This window comes from Benincasa hispida, chromosome 7 (assembly GCF_027475165.1).
Source record: "Benincasa hispida cultivar pf3 chromosome 7, pf3_genome.v1.1, whole genome shotgun sequence".
In the NCBI taxonomy this organism is placed as follows: domain Eukaryota; kingdom Viridiplantae; phylum Streptophyta; class Magnoliopsida; order Cucurbitales; family Cucurbitaceae; genus Benincasa; species Benincasa hispida.
The window spans coordinates 48,674,783-48,693,847 of NC_143484.1; the positions used below are offsets into that span (position 1 = coordinate 48,674,783).

Consider the following 19,065-nt stretch of genomic DNA (forward strand, 5'->3'; position numbering starts at 1 on the left):
CCTTGCCTCTCCATCTCCTTTGGATTCAAAGCCTCCATTCCTCCCTCCAAAACTTGCAAACTAGTCCTCACCTCAACTTGTTTCAGACTCTCCATTCCTCTCTCCAAAACCTTTATAGCCACATTTCTTCATTTATCCCCAATTTCTTTAATCCATTTCAACTCCTCATCAATGACATAAATGCCTGCAAGGTCAAACTCATTGCAAAGGCTCAAGATCTCGCAATGCACCTGGGCGGCCTTAGCAAGATCTAGCTGCTCCGGCTCATCAGCAGATGCAAAATCAAGGTCCCTAAGCTTTTTCGACAAACAAAGGGCACAGATCGTATGCTGAAGAAACTCAGTTTGATGAAGATTGGAGAATTGAATAGTCTTGGTAGAAACAACATTTCTAGGTTTAGAAAGCTCGATCGAACATGACGAACGATGAATTGGAGGGAGGAGACAACAGATCGAACAGAGTGGAGAGGGCATTCTTAGTGTGCTTGAGAAATGAGGGTTGAGAAAGTAGATCATTGTGGTAGGAGAAGACCTCACTACAAAGCTGATTTGAGGAGACAGATGACCTTCTGAAGCTTATCGGCAGTGGAGGTTAGTGAGCTAGAAAAGAGAGTAGCGAAGGAGAATGAATGGATAGAAGTCTATCAGTGTCTATCAGTAATAGAAAACTGATAGAAGTCTATCATTGATAGACACTGATAAAAGTCTATCAGTATCTATCAATGATCAAAACTAATAGAAGTCTATCATTGATACTACCAGTAATATAAACTAATATAAGTTTATTATTGCTAGAGGTTGATAGAAGTCTATCAGTGTCTATCAATGATAGAAACTGACAAAAATCTATCACTGATAGAAATCGATACAAGTCTATCATTGATAGAGGCTGTAGAAGTCTATCAATGTCTATCTGTGATTGAAATTGACAAAAATCTATCATTGATAGAAATTGATACAAGTCTATCATTGATAAACGTTGGTAAAAATCTATCAGTGTCTACCAGTGATAGAAACTTATAGAAGTCCATCACTGATAAACGTTGGTAAAAATCTATCAGTGTCTACCAGTGATAGAAACTAATAGAAGTCTATCATAGATATTATCAGCGATTGAAATTGATATAAGTCTGATAAACGCTGATAAAAATCTATCAGAGTCTATCAGTTTTTTTTTTTTTTCTTATTTCTGTAAATAGTTTGACATTTTTCTAAATTGATACAATTATTAATTAGGATTTAAACTGATAGAACCTCCAAAGTCCAAGGGTATAAATTGATATTTCTTCAAAAAGAAAAAATATTTAGTTTAACGACAAAGAATTGTGCAAATTACATTTTTTTTCTCTAAGGTTTAATGTTGAATTATATTGGGTCATTGAGGTCTTAAAAGTTACGTTTTTTGTTCCAAGGTTTGAAAAATAATTCTAATTTGTCACTTAGTACAAATTGACCGTTAGTTGACTAACTTCTAAGCACATTTTAAGTACATTTTCTAGTATATATATATGAGAGTGTTCTCTTAAAAATTTGTTATAACTACAATGAATCCTTAAAATAGGTGGAAATTTTCTAATCAATATTGTTAGTGCCTTTTGAAAAAGTCAAAAACGGCATAATTCAACTGACATAAAGAACGTACTATCAACTTCAACGTTAAATATTTTATCTCCCTTTCTATATTGTAAAAACTAAACGTATGTTTAAAAGAGTTGGCTTGAGTTTATAAGTAAAAATGTCCATGAAAATATTTGTATTTTAAGTTTCTAGTAGTCATTATTAAGTGATATTTTAAAGTAAACATTGTGATTTGAACAAATTCTTTAATATCCATGCGTGGAGCATGAAGATAAAAGTCAGATTAAAAAAATATGATAAATTATGACATTAAATAGCAATTATGAATCAATTTGAGCATATAAAGTATTGATTATTATTTTAAAAGGTCTCTGAATCAATCCTCCATCATATAATAATTATTTTTTTAGTACACACCATATAATTATTGAACTTAAGAAAAAGATAGCATTTATGTTTCCTCGAAGTACAAATAGGGATTAAATTTCGTTTTGGGATTTTTCTTTTCCAAACAAATATACTAATCAAATTCAAAATATTAGTAGATAAAATATAATATAAAAAACTTACCAATATGATAAATAGAGATGTCCATTTATTAGACCCAAAAAAAGACGAAAAATACCCAATTGAACGAAAAATTGGAGAAAGAGTAAGGAGTATTTTCTCTCCGTTCTAAACGAAGATGGGAACAGAGAATACATTCTCCGTCCCGCTCCACTATTTTTTTCTTATATATAGTATATACATATATATTATTTTTTATATACGTATTTTCTTCTTGTAATAATATATATATATATATATGAACTTGCATTACGTGAGTTTAAACTCAGTGAATTTATTTTTATTAGTTTTTTCTAATAGTTTTAATGAGTTACTTTTAAATACTTCAATAATTATGTCTAATTTGCATCTCAATGTTTTGTTTATATACTTCAATATATATATATATGTATATATATTGGTGGAGTCAGAAATTCTATATAGGAGGCACTATATGTACAAATCTAACGGAAAAAAACTCTAAATGAATATAAAAAAAAAGCGTTCATAACTCTACAAATTAACTAATTTGATACATTACAATTGTCATGTACGAGTTTTCATGTTTTGAAATCGATCCATGATAACTTCAGTATCTAACTTATCAAATAAATCCTTTTCAATATAGGTCATAAGACAATCATTCATCCATTGACCTCCCATTCATTACGCAATCAAGTCTTCACAATATGCATAGCAGAAAATGTTCTCTCTACAATAGTTATGGCAACATGTAAAATCAACGTCAATGCGAGTAATTTGTAAACTAATGGATAAACCTTGTCTTATTTGTCATGACCATTTTTACTGCAAGATCATATATGTTTTTTAGCTCAACAAACTCAATATTCGAACGCATATCAATAATTTTGAAGTTTATCCTCAAGCATAAAGAGTTCAATAGCTGAAAAGCTTTTTTGAGTAAAATTGAGTAAGTTAACTAAGTTTTTTTTTCATCTAAAGAAACAAATGAATTACTCAGATTTAGACATATTACATAAAGAAGTAATTCGGTATTTGTTTCAATAAAATGATTATGCAACTCTTGAAGTTGCATATCAATGATGGCATAGAAAACTTCAACACGATACGTCCTTGAATTAGAAACAGGTCATCCATTTTAAGGACTTCAATATCATGACTATAAAAGAAATAAAAAACCATACTCAATAACGAATTGCAATCAGATTCTCTTGTTTTATGCAGTATTTTTTTTATATAAAACTTGACTAAATTTATTTCATTTATAATATCTTAGACCAAGATCTACTAGTAGTTCTTCTAGATTTATTTATGTATAAGATTGATAAGAATCTAAAACATTTTTCTTCTTTGAAGGTGATACCTCTACCGTCTCTATTGTTGTTTTTCTTTTATAATATCTCTCCAATTTTGAATTAAATCTACAAAAGTATTAATAATAAGAATATTACATTCTATTATATAGATTTAAAATAATAAAAACTTAAAATCTAAGAATATTTTAAAACTTACAAGTAATGTGAATGTAAGAATAACATAGAAACAAACAAAAATATATATAACGTAATGTGAATATAAAAATTATGTAAAAAAATGAACGAAACCATTTTAATAGAATGTTCTTGAGAGTTGAGATTGAAAAAGTGAATTTTGAAAAGAAGAAAAAAGTTTATAAACTGCCCAACTTTATTATCGATAAAAATAATATTGTTTGACTATTTATTTATTAAAAAAAAAAAACACATTATATTTTAAAACACACATTTTTTATTAACTTTCCTTTATTAGGATTTACATGAGTTGTACTTTAAAAGCCCATTAGAGAAAAAATCTGGGTAAAAAGTCATTTAAAAATCAAAATAAAAAATTGATATGCTATAGGATTTGAACCCTTGTGATTTACAAAAACATACAACACTTCACACTAACAAACTAGCACCAATAACATTATTTAAATTGAACTTTTATATATATATATATCACTTTATAATTTATATAAATTGAGGGGAGACACGTGCTCCTACGTAGTTCCACCCATGTATGTTATATATATATATATAAACTTTATTATTTTAAGACCTAAATGTTGTAATATTTAAGTGGAAGTTTTTTGACAAAATATTTAAAATCCAAGGTTGAGAATATATAAGTTTTGATTTATAATATTTAAAATGACTCATTTAATATATAAATTTTTCTAAGGTTGAGAATAATAATTTACAAAATAAATAATTTAAAAATCCAAATGGGTAAATTTTTTCCCACAAGGAACCCAATTCTCCATGGGAATCCTCAGGAATTTCGGGGGAATGAGAATTGAAATAGGAGGGCAAAGATAGGGACGGGAAAACCTTCTCCGTTTCCACCCCGTGGACATCTCTAATTACAAGGTTTAGATAGTTTATCATCATATCGATAGTAAGAGTCTATTAGCGTAGTTCATATCACTCGAGTTTATCATCAATGATAGAAGTCCATCGCTAGAAGACTTTGCTACATTTATAAATTTTTTTAAAGTGTTGTTATACACTTGGTTTTTATCCCTACATATACTACCAATTGCAATTACACTTTCAAGCCTTCGTCCCCTCTATAATATAATGACTTTTCTTGATCTTGCATATCTTCTTGAGCTAAAAAAAAAAAAACTATTTATTATTAAGATAAAATACTTTTTGATCCCTAGGTTTTGAGTGTAATTTCTACTTGATCCCTACCTTTTCAAATGTTACATATTTGATTTTTAAATTCAGTTTTATTTTAACTTAATCCCTAAATTTCAAAACCTTTAAGATATAGGTTTCGTTTCAAATTGGTCCAAGTTTCAAGATTCTATATTTTTAACCTCAAATTTTCATTGAATATTCACTTCCAATCATTAAAGTTCATTTCTATTCATTAATTAAATTTTAAATTTAATTTTAAAAATGATAAAAAATAGTAAAACTTAATTAATCATAATTCTTTTAATGATTTTAAATTTATTAAAATATAGTAATACTAAAATCGAAAAATGAAAAACCTAAGGACTATATTAAAATCAAACTCAAAACTTAAAAGACTAAATATGTAACATTTTAAAACTTAAAAATTAAATAGAAACGATACCCAAAAACTAGAGACCAAAAGATATTTTTCCCTTGAAAGAAATTCCAAAACCTATATTCCACACCAGTAAACGACATGATAACAAATTTAAAAATTTTAAAAGATCTAACAAGTCTACTTTCTAAAGTTCATGAGAGAAAAACAAAGGAATCAATTTTCTCTACTTAGAAAAAGAAAAATAAAATGAGGAATTTCATCATTATAATAACAAGGGTTTTGATTATGTGGGTAAAAAAGTTCTCAAAAGGGAAAAATTGTACAAGTCCGACCTGCTGTTTCCTCCCCTTATTAAAAGAAGAAAGACAAGAAGAAAAGGCCTAAAGGAGCAGAAGAGGGAGAAGCCGAAGGCGGGTGAAAAACTCTCTTTCAGATTCTGCAAAATAAACTAAAACAAAGCAGAAGGATCTCTGGTTCCGTTGCATCTGAAAAAAATAATTATGAAAAGCCTGTTGCTGGCATCGCCAGCACATCACCTAAAATTATTAATTTTCATAATTATCAAGATGATGAACAAGAAATGAAAAAGGAAAAAAAAAAGAGTAAACTATGCAGCAGATTCCTTGGCGATCTTCTCTGCCTTGGCAATCACTTCCTCAATACCTCCGACCATGTAAAATGATTGTTCTGGAAGATCATCGTACTTCCCATCCAACACCCCCTATTCATACAACAAAACAAGAACAAACCCATTAGTTTGAGGCTTCGTTAGATAACTCTTTGATTTTTAGTTTTGAGTTTTTAAAATTAAGGTTTATACACACACACTCTTCTACAAAAGTCAAGTAGATTTTTTTTTTGGTATGTGACTATGAATTCAAATGTTTTTAAGAAAGATGAAATCCGATGTAAAGGATGGTGAAGAAACAAGTACAATTTTCAAAAACCAAACTATTATCGAGGCCTGCAACAATTTATAATCTGTCTTTCGAGGCATCTACACAAGCATGTTGGTCGCATCGGGCATATCCCCAACTAAAGTGTTTTAGTGTGTCTAAGAGGTTTTAGGGACGTTTCTTGTTCATACTATGGAAAAATTAAATGAAAATTGCCACCTACAAGAAAACTAAATTGACATATGAGTCTAAGACAGACAATATATATCTGCATGTAAATGATTCTAAAAAATACCTGGAAGCTGGTAATGCTCTCTTTCAACTCGACGTATTTTCCGGGAGCACCCGTGAACACTTCTGCGACATGGAAAGGCTGACTCAAGAACCTTTGGATCTTACGAGCACGTGCAACCGTCAACTTGTCATCTTCACTAAGCTCATCCATACCCAAAATGGCAATAATATCTTGCAAGTTCTTGTAATTTTGAAGGACCTTCTGTACCCCACGAGCAGTATTATAGTGATCCTCTCCCAAAATATGAGGAGAAAGCATTCGAGATGTAGAGTCCAATGGATCGACAGCAGGATAGATACCAAGCTCAGAGATCTGTTTACAGTAAAAGAATCAGATAGAGTAGAATATAACATATGCAACCATCTCAGAAATAAAACTGATTGCACCTGTCGAGACAACACAGTTGTTGCATCCAAGTGAGCAAATGTGGTAGCAGGGGCAGGATCTGTCAAGTCATCAGCAGGCACGTAGATAGCTTGAACTGAAGTGATAGAACCTTTCTTTGTGGTTGTGATACGCTCTTGAAGGCCTCCAAGATCAGTAGCAAGGGTTGGTTGGTAACCGACAGCAGATGGGATACGACCAAGCAAAGCAGACACTTCTGAGTTAGCCTGCGAGTCAAATGAAGATGATAAGTTGTAATAACACAAGCTGTTAATCGGGATCTCAACACGACATTGCCACACCAAGATCTTTGACAAAACAACGCATTTATAACTTATAAGAACCTCAGAGCACAAGTTTTACCTGGGTAAAACGGAAAATGTTGTCAATGAAGAGAAGCACATCTTGCCCTTCAGCATCACGGAAGTGCTCAGCCACAGTTAGTCCAGTAAGACCAACACGAGCACGAGCACCCGGGGGCTCATTCATTTGACCATAGACAAGGGCACATTTGCTATCAGCCTAATAAAGAAAAAGCACAGTAACTCACTTTGGTAAGAAATGGAGATGAAATAGAATTTCATTATATAAAGCCAGAGGTATTAAAGAAGAAAAAAGAAAAATGTTTCTGGTACCTGTTTGTCACCTAGCTTGATGACACCACTTTCAATCATTTCCCTGTACAAGTCATTGCCTTCGCGCGTCCGTTCCCCAACACCAGCAAACACGGAAAATCCACCTGTTAAAGGGAGAAAGTTAAGATTTAAATACAGTAATAATTGTAGCAGAAAACCCCTTTTAGAATTATTTCATAAAACCCACCATGAGCTTTGGCTACATTGTTAATAAGTTCCATAATCAGAACAGTCTTTCCTACACCAGCACCACCAAACAGCCCAATCTTTCCTCCTCTTTGGTATGGTGCAAGAAGGTCAACAACCTATAGCCAAAAAAGCAGTATGTGTGACTTACATTACACATGTGCCACAGTTCATCTCATCTGAGTATAAAACAGAGTCATTCTGGATTCCTTATTGTACCTTGATACCAGTGACAAGAATTTGCTGTTCCGTTGCCTGCTCAACAAATGCTGGAGCTTCTCTATGAATTGGTAGGAAGTGGTCCGTCTCTGTTAAACACGACATAGTTATAAATCATCTATGCCAAACCCAAATTAACAGTTAAAATTGCATTGCTTGCGGGATTTCAAGATTTCTTACTAAGATCGCCTCTCTCATCAATGGGTTCTCCAATAACATTTATGATACGGCCAAGTGTAGCCCTACCGACAGGCACCTGTCAATTTTTAAAAAAATTAAACAACTCTCATGAAATATGCTAAATAAGGTTGGGTAAAAAGATAGATAACCAAGAAACAAATTGTCCAAAAGGCAAATCAAACGTAATATATGATAAAGAAATAGGAGCTAAACATAATAAAACGCATGATGTCTTAATCAGTGGAAGAACCAATCAAGCTCAAAAACGTGCATCAGCTGCAGCAGTCAACAGGGACATACAGGAGTAGATGATCACACTACACAATACCAATTCACCATTTAATAAAAGATGGTAAACGGGAGCACGAGATTTAGTATAAACTAACCAATATTCAAATCTCATCTATTAAGCATTAGCCTGTTTTAAAACTAAAATATTTCACGCAGGAACAGGTCAAGAGAAGACTTCCTTTATACTGACGTTATCATAACAAGGGGAAATCAGCCGATCACATATTAGTCATAAGTTAATTACTAATTTTATAACTCCCTAAAACAGACGCCCACATCCATTCATCCTGCTAAAATTTCCCGCATAAATCTTACACTGCGTATAAAATTAAAGGCAACAAAAGTAACAATAACAAAGGGATCTAAGGATATCACTGATCACCATCTTCACGACAACACAACCAAAAGCCAAAACGTAAATAAACAACAAAAAAATCATTTGACCTAATCAAATCGATAGTGAGAAAGCAAATACGAAAACTTACAGTGATAGGAGAACCAGTATTGAGCACACGCTGTCCTCTAACAAGCCCTTCAGTCCCATCCATAGCAATAGTCCTAACCATGTTCTCCCCCAAATGCTGAGCAACCTCGAGCACTAAACGGATCGAATGGTCAAGCACCTCAAGAGCCGTCAAGATAGGCGGCAATCCTTCATCGAATCTCACATCGACAACAGCACCGATCACCTGACAGACCTGTCCGACCGCACCAGCACCAGTAAACTCATCAGTGATCTTCCCTCCTTTTCCAGCGTCCTTGGCCGGAGGCGGTGGTGATGGAGGCGCAGCCGCCGCAGCAGAAGTCGCATACTCAGCTACGCGAGAGAGAATATACCCATAAGGAGAAGCGCGTGAGGTTGTAGTGGGAGAAATCCTTGGATTGGGATTGGAAAGAGGAGATCTGGAGGAAGCTCTTCGGGCGGAGGATCTGAGAAGAGAGTAGAGAAGTCTACGTGAAGCCATCGCTAGGGCTTCAGAGAGTTGAGGAGTGAGAAAGGAAAACGGGAGAGAAAGAGAGTTCCAAAGGCTTTGATCGACTCCCTGGCTTTATGCTATTACGCTACAATAGGGAATATTAATTATTATTTATTATTTAGTTTTTTTTCAATTATTTTTTTACTTTTTACTTTTTCTTTTTCGCGTTAAAATTGCCTCTTTACATGAATCAGCCTTTTACCAGGAAAATTGTGACAATATATAAAACGGTGTCGTTTCAGCTGTTCTGTGTGTTTTTTTTTCCTTTTTATTATTATTTTTTTCCATCTTTCCTTTTATTTCGCTTTTTCCCTTTTGAATTGGGTTTACGTTTACAGGATGGCTTCGTTGGTCGCTCCACTTAACTAGGAAACAAAAGTCAAAATTCTTACTGGACTGCATTTTTAGCCCAATGGGCTATGGATTTACTCTTTTGCCCCAGTCGGCTTTGGTTTTTACCCAAATATAGAACCACTTTCATGGTCAAAACTAACGTGGGCTTTTATTTGTTGGGATTTCTACATAGAAAATCTAAAAATAAGGACTAATCAATGTCTATACATTTCATTTTTTTTATAAGTAATGCCCATTGAACTTTATTTTTTCACTAATATTAGTAGTTATTTATAATTTTGGCATTACCCTACACACACTTATATATATAATTCTCTCTTTTATATATAATTCTCTCTCCCCTTTGCATATATTCTCTCTCCCTAATAATACATGTCATATATTATTTCCCTCATGATTCATGCTCATTTCTTCCTCATTGATCTCTCTCCTTCTTCCCCTCCTTCTCTTTTCTCCTTCTGACAGTGGAGTTTCAGATGAAAAACGATGGTGTGGGGCGAGCAAATTCGATGACGAGAGACAACCGACGTGGGGCGAATTGACGACGCAACACGAGACGACACGAACAACTTTGGACGAATTGACGACACAGACGATGTGGGACGAATCGACCACGACGAAGTGAGCATATTTGGTCAACGGCACGACGAGGCGCACAAATTCGATCAACGACATCTCATCCTTTCAATTTTCAATTGCATGGCCTAATTTCAACTAAATGAGCTTGATTTTGATCTCTTCTTTCATGCAATCCCAATTAACCAGCAAAAGACACCACCTACTTGGAGAATCTTAGTGAATTTGAAGGTGTTTTGCAAGTGGAATTATCCCACTTAGTGGGTTTTTCCAAAAACAATTTTCCTATTTTAATTTTGAAATTATTTTCAAAATTAATGTCAAATTTCAATGTTTAATTATATAATTAAACTGAAATTTTATTAATTTTACAAAAATTAATTCAATTAATTAATTTTTTAAATAAAAGTAATAATTAACTAAATAATTTTATTAATTTAATATCAAATATCAAATTAATTAAACATCAATTCAACTACCGTGAATCCCTATTCATGTAATTTGATATTTAAATCAAATTTAAATATCAACTAGTTCTCCAATTTCATTTAATTCAGTAATTAAACGTGTGATTATATCGCATATAATTGCAAATTTTTTTAATTCGTATTTTAATGTTTCAAATTCACTCATCACACTATTCTAAGGTTTGTTCTATTTACGAGCTAGTAAGGGGACCTATTGGACATACAGATCATGAGCTCCAACGATCCAAGATTAACAGGCTAAACTCTTTAACCTAATTAACCAACATTCATTAGTTACCGGGTCACTCCACTAAAGTCCACTAGTTGCACTCCTCTCACTGTAGATATATTGTGTCTACTCGATATAACCATTATTAGTAAGTTAACCATTCACAGATTGTTCATAATAACGGCTGGATCAATAACTATTTTACCCCTAAGATTACTTCTTGATTCTTAAGTCCTACTTATCCTTTAATGAACTATTGGTTTGAGATCCAATCATCAAATCGCGTCCTTCTCGGGCCAATGAGAGGGTAGGGCCCCTTGTTCAAGACCCGGAGTCAGCTCTTAAGGGAACAACCTCTCACTATCCCTAAAAGTGAGTAAGAGTGAATTCCATCTTGCACCTTATGTCCCCAACTATCTACCCGGTCTTACCCCTTAAATGGTAGGCTTATTGAGCCAGTGCTGTTGAGCCAACCCTCACCCATGTAAATATAAAGATAATCCTGAATAAACAGGAGTTCATAGTTAGCTCAAGATTAAGGTTAAGTTACCTAGGTCATCACTTTGAAATAATCAGTCTTAAATAATAAACAACGTTATAAAGTAAGAGTGTGTTATTTCTTAGTCTGATCTTATGCAGACTCTTTACATATGATCCCCCCATCCTTCGTGTCTCCACATGAATGAATCAGGATCACTTTGTTTATAGCACTTTACAACATTTGTCACATCTACAAAATGGACCACATTTGTTAGTGTCCCCATAATAAGGTACCCGACCTAATCCGTATACTATAGACCACTTTGGCTACTTACTCAAACTTGATCTATTTTTATGTCTCCACATAAAGTTCAAGATTCATGTGTTAGCCATAGATCTTTAATTTATTGGATTTATTTACAAAACGAAATGAGCAATTCATATATTCAATAACTACTTTATTGAATCAAGCTTCAATAACTTTTTTTTATTAATTAACAGAATAAGTTTATTGTTTACAAACTATGAGTTTTAAGACATAACACCCAACAAAGGGAACATTGTTCAAAATGTGAACTATAGTCTCTATTGCATACCCCTAAAACGAGTTAGGTAATTGAACATAACTCATCATAGAACGAACCATATCTAATAAGGTTCTATTTATCCTCTTTGATACACCATTCTGCTGAGGTGTACCAGATGTTGAAAGCTGTGATTGAATTCCATGTTCTATCATATAGTTTTGGAATTCTAAATTCATGTACCCTCCACTCGATCAGATCGAAGTGTTTTAATCGTTTTACCTAATAGGTTTCAACTTTAGCCTTATACTTTTTGAACTTTTCATAGGCTTCATATTCAAATCCCATTAGGTATAAGTAACCATACCTTGAATAATCATCTATGAAAAATGAAGTATTCATATCCTCATCTAGCCTTTACATTCATTGGACCACAAATATCTGAATGTATGAGCTCTAGGACTCTTTGGCTCTATAACTTTTTTCACTAAAATGTCTTTTAGTCATTTTTCCTTCAAGATAGGATTCATACGGAGGTAATGAATCATCTTCTAACTTGTTTAGAAGTCTATTCTTTACCAGTCTCCCGATCTTATCGAGATTTACGTGACCTAATCTCAAATGCCAAAGATACGTATCATTGTTACTTGGGAAAATTCTTTGCCTTTTTGTTTGATTTCGCAATTTTAACATTTCATGATTTAAAAGTGCTTTTGATTCATTTGATTTTAACACATACAAGTTGTCTTCTAGTTTAGCTGAACAGATAGTCACACCATTTTTCACAATGAATGCTTCATTAGATAAAAAAAGAAACAAAGTACGATTGTTCAATTAAACAGGAAATAGAAACAAGGTTCCTCTTCATTTTAGGAACAATGCATAAATTTTCTAAAAACAAAAATCTATTTCCAAAAAACAACTTAGCAGCTCCCATTACACTGAAGGAACTCTTAACAAAGAGCATCCATGAGCGCATTCAAATCTTTCCGATTTCATTGTGACTAAAATACAACACATACATTCTAACAGATAGTTATGCAAATTAACACTAATTAATGACATGCTATGGTAAATAAAATACAAGGGAAATAGTTCTCATACCAGTTGAAGACCCTCTTTAAAAATCAAACTCAATGCAGCGGAAGAACCTCTACACGTTCTATCGGCCAACAAATCAGTCGGTTGCGGCAGCACGATCATCTACACGAATGGCAGCAACACGAACAAGCACGAACAATTAAGAAGCAGGGACGACACCACTAGTTCGAGCCCTTGGAATTCTTGGAGTGAGAATCCAAAGTGTGGTCTTTGGTGAATTTGGTAAAGGTAGGAGAAAAGACAGATCGTGTAGACAATAAGCAAGTGGGAGAGAAAGAGTTATCGTATAGCAGGGATGCTTATCGTTTAGACAAAGCTACACGATCGTGTAGGTTTTACTAAGCGATCGTCTAGTAAAAGGTATACGATCGTTTAGAAAATGCGGCACGCAAGGCGATCGTTTAGGAAAGCTAAGCGATCGTTTAGGGAAAGGTGTGCGATCGTTTAGACAATGAGACTCTATCGTACAGGCTCTCAAGCTAGGCGATCGTTTACGTTTCTACACCGATTGCGAATTTTCGAACTTTTTGCAATGAAAATAATTTTCATTTTATTCATCAATTACCATAACCGAATGCGGCTGCTCCCACTAACGCACGATTGAGGAGAATAATACAGCCATTTATCTCATAATTAACCAATTTAATAATAAATGAATATAATCATATATATTCCTACCCTATAGGGTGATATCACATATCTACTATAGTAATTTTTCCTCCACTAGATATAAATCATATTTATATCTAATTTCCTCCAAAATAATGTACCTCATACATTTAGCCAATTATATCATATATAATTAACCAGTTCAATTATATCATATATAATCGATATAATTGAACATTTAAAACTGACCAAAATACTGATTCTCGACTTTATCCAAGCTACCTAGGGGACGTAGTGAATCTGTGGCTCGAAGCTCCAACAGTCCGTGAATAGCTGACTAAACGCTTTAGCCACAAGATCCACCATCCGTTAATTGCTAGACATTCCACTAAAGACCAACAACTGAACTCTTCTTACCACAGATATATTTCTGTGTCCATCGGATATAATCAATCATGAGTACTATGACCCTTCACAAATGCTCGTAAGTACAGCTGGTCCAATTTATTGTTTTGCCCCTGTAGTTACATCTCACTTCTTAAGTATCACTGATTCCTCTAATGAATAATACAACATAGTCAAACTATATGTGAACACCTCTCGGGCCAAGAGAAGGTGTGTGGTGCCACATCGTTTAAGCCCTGGAATCAGCCCTTAAGAGAGTTATCTATCTACTTGCCCCTGCTTCGGGGAATGAGTGAATTCCATCTTGCGTAGCTAAGTTCCCAGCTCCTAAATTAGACGAATCCCCAAAATGGTAGGTTTGAATCGGCGACTTGTCACTCACACCCATACAAATCAAAGAACCACCCTCAATGGCAAGAGTTCCCAACTCATTTAGGATTGAGGTCATGTTACCTATGGTCATCCTAATGAAGTGAAGTCTCTGTCATGAACGGTGTTATATAATAAGACGTTAACACTTCGTGGTTAGGTCTTATACAAACTATTTGTATAGGATGCCCCCGCTCGCATGTCCCCTACACGAATGATCAAGATCAGACCATCTGTGACAAGTCACAACACTTATGACCATTCCACAAAGCGGACCGCCTCCGTAGTGTTACCAGGATAGGGTTTCTCTCCTATATTCATATACTACAGACCATTTTGGTCATCATTTAAGACATGATCCACTTGTATGTCACCACATACATGCTTAAGTTACATACAGATAACCATGGATTTTACATTTATTGGTTTGTGGTAAAGCAAATAAAACATACAACTGAATAAAATCAAGATGTGAAGTAAATATCATATATTATACAATACAAGCATTCGTACAAACTGTTTACGAACTACAGGACACGAGACTTTAGGGCATCAACCTCAACATACACGAGCTAAAATGGCATCTCATGTTCCAACTTTGAGCGTTATTTCACCCTCATCGAGTTGCTAAAAGAAACTAATTCCCTATAAAAAAGAACAAACATGATTAGTGGCTCTCGAATCAAGTATCCACTAAACAAGTTTCCAAAACCAGTAAATCATATTTACCTTCCTTCTCTTTCTCTTCTTAACAATGTACTTGGGGCAATTACATTTCCAGTGACCATCCATATTACAGTGAAAACACTTGCCCTTGTTAGTCACTTGGCCCTAACTTTGCCTTTTCCAGTAGTGAGGGTCTTTCTTGTGTTTTATACCGTAAAACTCGTAGATAGTAAATGTTATTGATTGATCGTCATCAATAAAGAGTTATAGATGTTAATTCAATAAATGTTATTATTTGTGTTGTTTGTCTATTTTTGTCTTAATAACCCTAAATCCAATAAACTAACATCCAAAGTTGCCTTATGAGCCTGAACTGTATGTGGAGACATACAGAGATTAATGTTCAAGATACAGCCTAAAGGGTTTATAGTATAAGGATAAGGTTGGGTACCTTATCTTGGTAACACTATGGATACAACCCATTTTGTATTTAATATAAACACAATGATCCAACACATTCGTGTAGTTGACATGTGAATGAGGATATCTTACGCAATGAGTTTGCATAAGACTGGACTGTGAAATAGTAACCACAAGTTGTAACATCGTTAACTAGTTAGGTTCTTATTTCAATAGGATGACTTAGGCTACTTAGTCTCAATCATGAGTATATTATGAACTCCTGTTCACGAAGGATTATCCTTTCATTTGTATGGGTGAGGGTGGCCAGTTCGCGAGACCTAATATGCCTACCATTTTTGGGACATGACCAAGTGGGGAGCTGGGAATATAATAATACAAGATGGAATTCACTCATTTCCACCTTAAGGGTAAGTAGATGAGTGTTCCTTTAAATGGTGTCTCTGGGACTTTGAACAAAGGTTCGTACCCTCTCATTAGCCCAAGAGGGGTTTCTGTTTATTGGTTGGACCATAAACAGGTTGTTCATTAGAGGAGCACCGGTACTTAATGAGTCAGACGTAACCCAAGGGAAAAATGGTAATTTGACCCAATTGGAGATACGAACACTCGTAAATGACTAACTTGTTGTTATTGGTCTACATCCTTGGACACAAAAATATATTTGTAGCGAGAAGAGTGCAATTGTGGGTCCTTAGTGGAGTGTACCTACAATTAACGAATATTAATTAACTTGGTTAATGAGTTTAGTCAGTTAATCTTATATCGTTGGAGTTTCTGATCTACAGGTCCACCAGGTCTCTTTGTTAGCTCATTAGAGGATATTTAATAGGGTTGATTTGAATTGTTCAAATTAATTTGAAGAAATCGTACATTAATGTGATTAATATATAATTGATTATGGATATGATCTATAATTCAAATTAAATTGGAAAGTAATATTTGAATAAGATTCAATTAATTAATTAAAGTGAATTATATTCATAGAGAATTAATTAATAGAGAGGTATTGCACACATATATATACGATGTTTATGATAATTAAACATATATATATTAAATTAGATTTAATGTATAAATAGTTATTTAATTAATGTGCAAATTAAATTAAATAAGTGTTATTTGATTGTGCTAATTGATTAAATAAGCGTTATTTAATTCATTTGGCTAATTAATTAAATAAGTGTTATTTAATTACTTAATTGTGGAAAAGGAAGACAAGAAAATGATCAGGAAAAGGGTTTGACCCTTCTTTATACAAAGACCTCCCAATGGCCCCTTTGGGATACACAGACACTAACAAAACAGAACACACAAGTGTTTAGTGAAAAAATTTCCCTAAGCCACAGAGAAAATCCTCTTTACTCTCCAAAACCTTTTTCTCCTCTCTCTTTCCCAATAGTTGGATACCAACTATCCCTATATTGGAATCCTAGAGAATAACGAGGTTAATCTCGTGGTAGTGTTCAAGATTGTTCAAGAAATCATTCGTGTTAAGATTGTTGGAGGATTCGTTCGTTGGAACTTAAAGAGGATTCGTTCATTGGAACTTAAAGAGGATTGTTCGTGAAGCTTGGGAATCTATAAAGGTGAGAATGGTTCTAATCTTTTTCCCTAAACCATGCTATATTACATGTTTATATTATGTTTTAATATACCAAATTTGTTTATGCAAAACTCGAATATCGGAATGCAAGGCGTTCTTATGAAACGCTTCTACTGTAGGATCTAATCCCTTTAGCATTCCCCTTCCCTCATTTTTTTTTCTGGATCTTCTTAGAATTAGAGGATGAAGGAACATACTTGGTTCCCAAGGATGAACCCTTGTAGAACTTATTGGAATGGGCAATATTTGCCTCTCATTCTATTGGTCCCTTACCTTTCATAAGGGGCTGATAAGTCTATAACTCAATAAGAAGGGTAGTTATGATGTACTATATTTTGTTCATAACCCATTGCTACAGAATTGAAGGAAACTCTTCGGAAGAGATTTCAATATAAATGACACCTGACTCTACTCGTTGATAACCGCACCATTTGTTTCGACAACATTGAACTGGATCATCAGGTCGAGAACATGTTCTCTCACTGATTGTTCTTCCTTCATGCGCAAATTACAAACGTATTTAAGGGCCTCGTATCGAATCTGAATGGACGGTTGTCTAAACATCTCATGGTGGGACTTCCATGATCTGACGCGCAAACATCATGGCCTCATGCTTCTTGATAAGAACATCAGACGGATTTGCCAAGATGTAGACACAGACCTTGTCATTGGCCTTGGTTCAACGATCATAAGCATTCTTCAATGCTTGGGATGCATTGCGAGCGGGGACTGGAGAACATTCCTCTATCAAGACGAATGACAGATCATCAATAACTAGAATCATATTCAGGTTAGATTTTCACGCGACATAGTTTTCATTGGTTAATTTTTCATTTTTAAGCAAGGAAATGATCGTGAAAGACATGTTGAAACGAATAACAAACAATTGACCATATTAGTTATATTTATCTTAACCTATTACTTACTTGTTCAATCAATTTAGCAAAATCACATGTAATAGAACCCTAATTAAACTAATGATTTAGTTTTTGCAACGATACTTCAAAGGTTTAGAGCAACAGCCACCGAAGGGTGATCAACTACTCCTCCATCGAATTGAAACAATCTCAGGCAATCACTAATACTAGAAAAAATCTCATTCTTATGGTTTTTAGTTATCATTGTTTTGGTCAAGGATTCATTAACTAGCTTAATTCATCTTGTAAGTGTGCCTCTCCCATTTTCGGATATCAGAAGTACGCTTCAACAGACTGTCGAAAGGAAAGACAACTATTTAAGATTAACCTAAGAAACCCTATCCATTGCTAGAGTTTGCGTTGTTCTGACTCTTACGATCAGGCCCACCGGAGGGATGGTCGCTCCAGGACGACACGCAGGTGGACCCTAGGAATCTCATGGTGTAACCTAATGGAGGAGACCGTAGGATACGTTGACACGCATCTCTCTCCCACTTACAATGAACACTTTCCCTATTCACCTTGCTATTGATCCATGCAAACACTTTCCGAAAGGAGGCCGCGTCCAGGGTGACATGAAGCCGAGCATGGATCTCACGGTGTGAACTTTTAGGGACGTGAGAGCTAAAATTTGATATATCTAATATACCAATTTATCTAACTAAAGTATTCTAATATTTTTAGGGTTTCATTATACTTAGTCAAAAACCGGCTAATGAGTTTATCTAAGTCATTTCAATTTACTCAATATAACATTTATATTGAATGATTTAACAATACTTGATTTCATTTATTATTACTTGGTTTCATTTATTAAACTCTTTAATAAAATAATCCTTTATTGCATGCTTATAAAATATTTGCCTAATTCACCTTCCAGGTCGGTTCTTTGGTGGAGGTGTTCCGTTTCCGTTAACTTTTGCCTAGACAGAACGTTCCTTAGACAAAGGTCTTTTATAGACAATTATTTTCTTAATTTAATCTGTTGACGGAATTCATTGTAATCATATTAAAACAAATTAAAAGATTAACCTATTTCTAATCTCATTAGAAATACTTCCAACATAAGTCTAGGTGAATTAATTTTAAACCATGTAAAATTAATTTGAACTTATGTTTGCATGCAACT

The 19,065-nt window shown here is 34.0% G+C and overlaps 1 protein-coding gene across 1 annotated transcript; it reads right to left on the reverse strand.

Moving 5' to 3' along the window:
- Positions 1-5,412: 5,412 nt before the first annotated feature.
- On the reverse strand, positions 5,413-9,303 carry LOC120081727 (ATP synthase subunit beta, mitochondrial). The gene is made up of 9 exons (XM_039036826.2): positions 8,722-9,303; positions 7,946-8,021; positions 7,766-7,854; positions 7,548-7,665; positions 7,361-7,464; positions 7,089-7,247; positions 6,728-6,952; positions 6,342-6,653; positions 5,413-5,871 (listed from the first exon to the last, which is right to left on the reverse strand). The coding sequence occupies exons 1-9, from the start codon at positions 9,199-9,201 to the stop codon at positions 5,758-5,760; spliced, it is 1,677 nt and encodes a 558-aa protein (XP_038892754.2). The 5' UTR covers positions 9,202-9,303; the 3' UTR covers positions 5,413-5,757.
- Between the last annotated feature and the right edge of the window lie 9,762 nt (positions 9,304-19,065).

Bases quoted from the DNA above. Each gene is read 5' to 3' on its own strand.
- LOC120081727 (XM_039036826.2), bottom strand. From the start codon at position 9,201: ATGGCTTCACGTAGACTTCTCTACTCTCTTCTCAGATCCTCCGCCCGA. The intron at 7,855-7,945 runs GTAAGAAATCTT...CGTGTTTAACAG, and splicing joins TGATGAGAGAGGCGATCTTA to AGACGGACCACTTCCTACCA. The intron at 6,953-7,088 runs GTAAAACTTGTG...TTTGACTCGCAG, and splicing joins ACATTTTCCGTTTTACCCAG to GCTAACTCAGAAGTGTCTGC.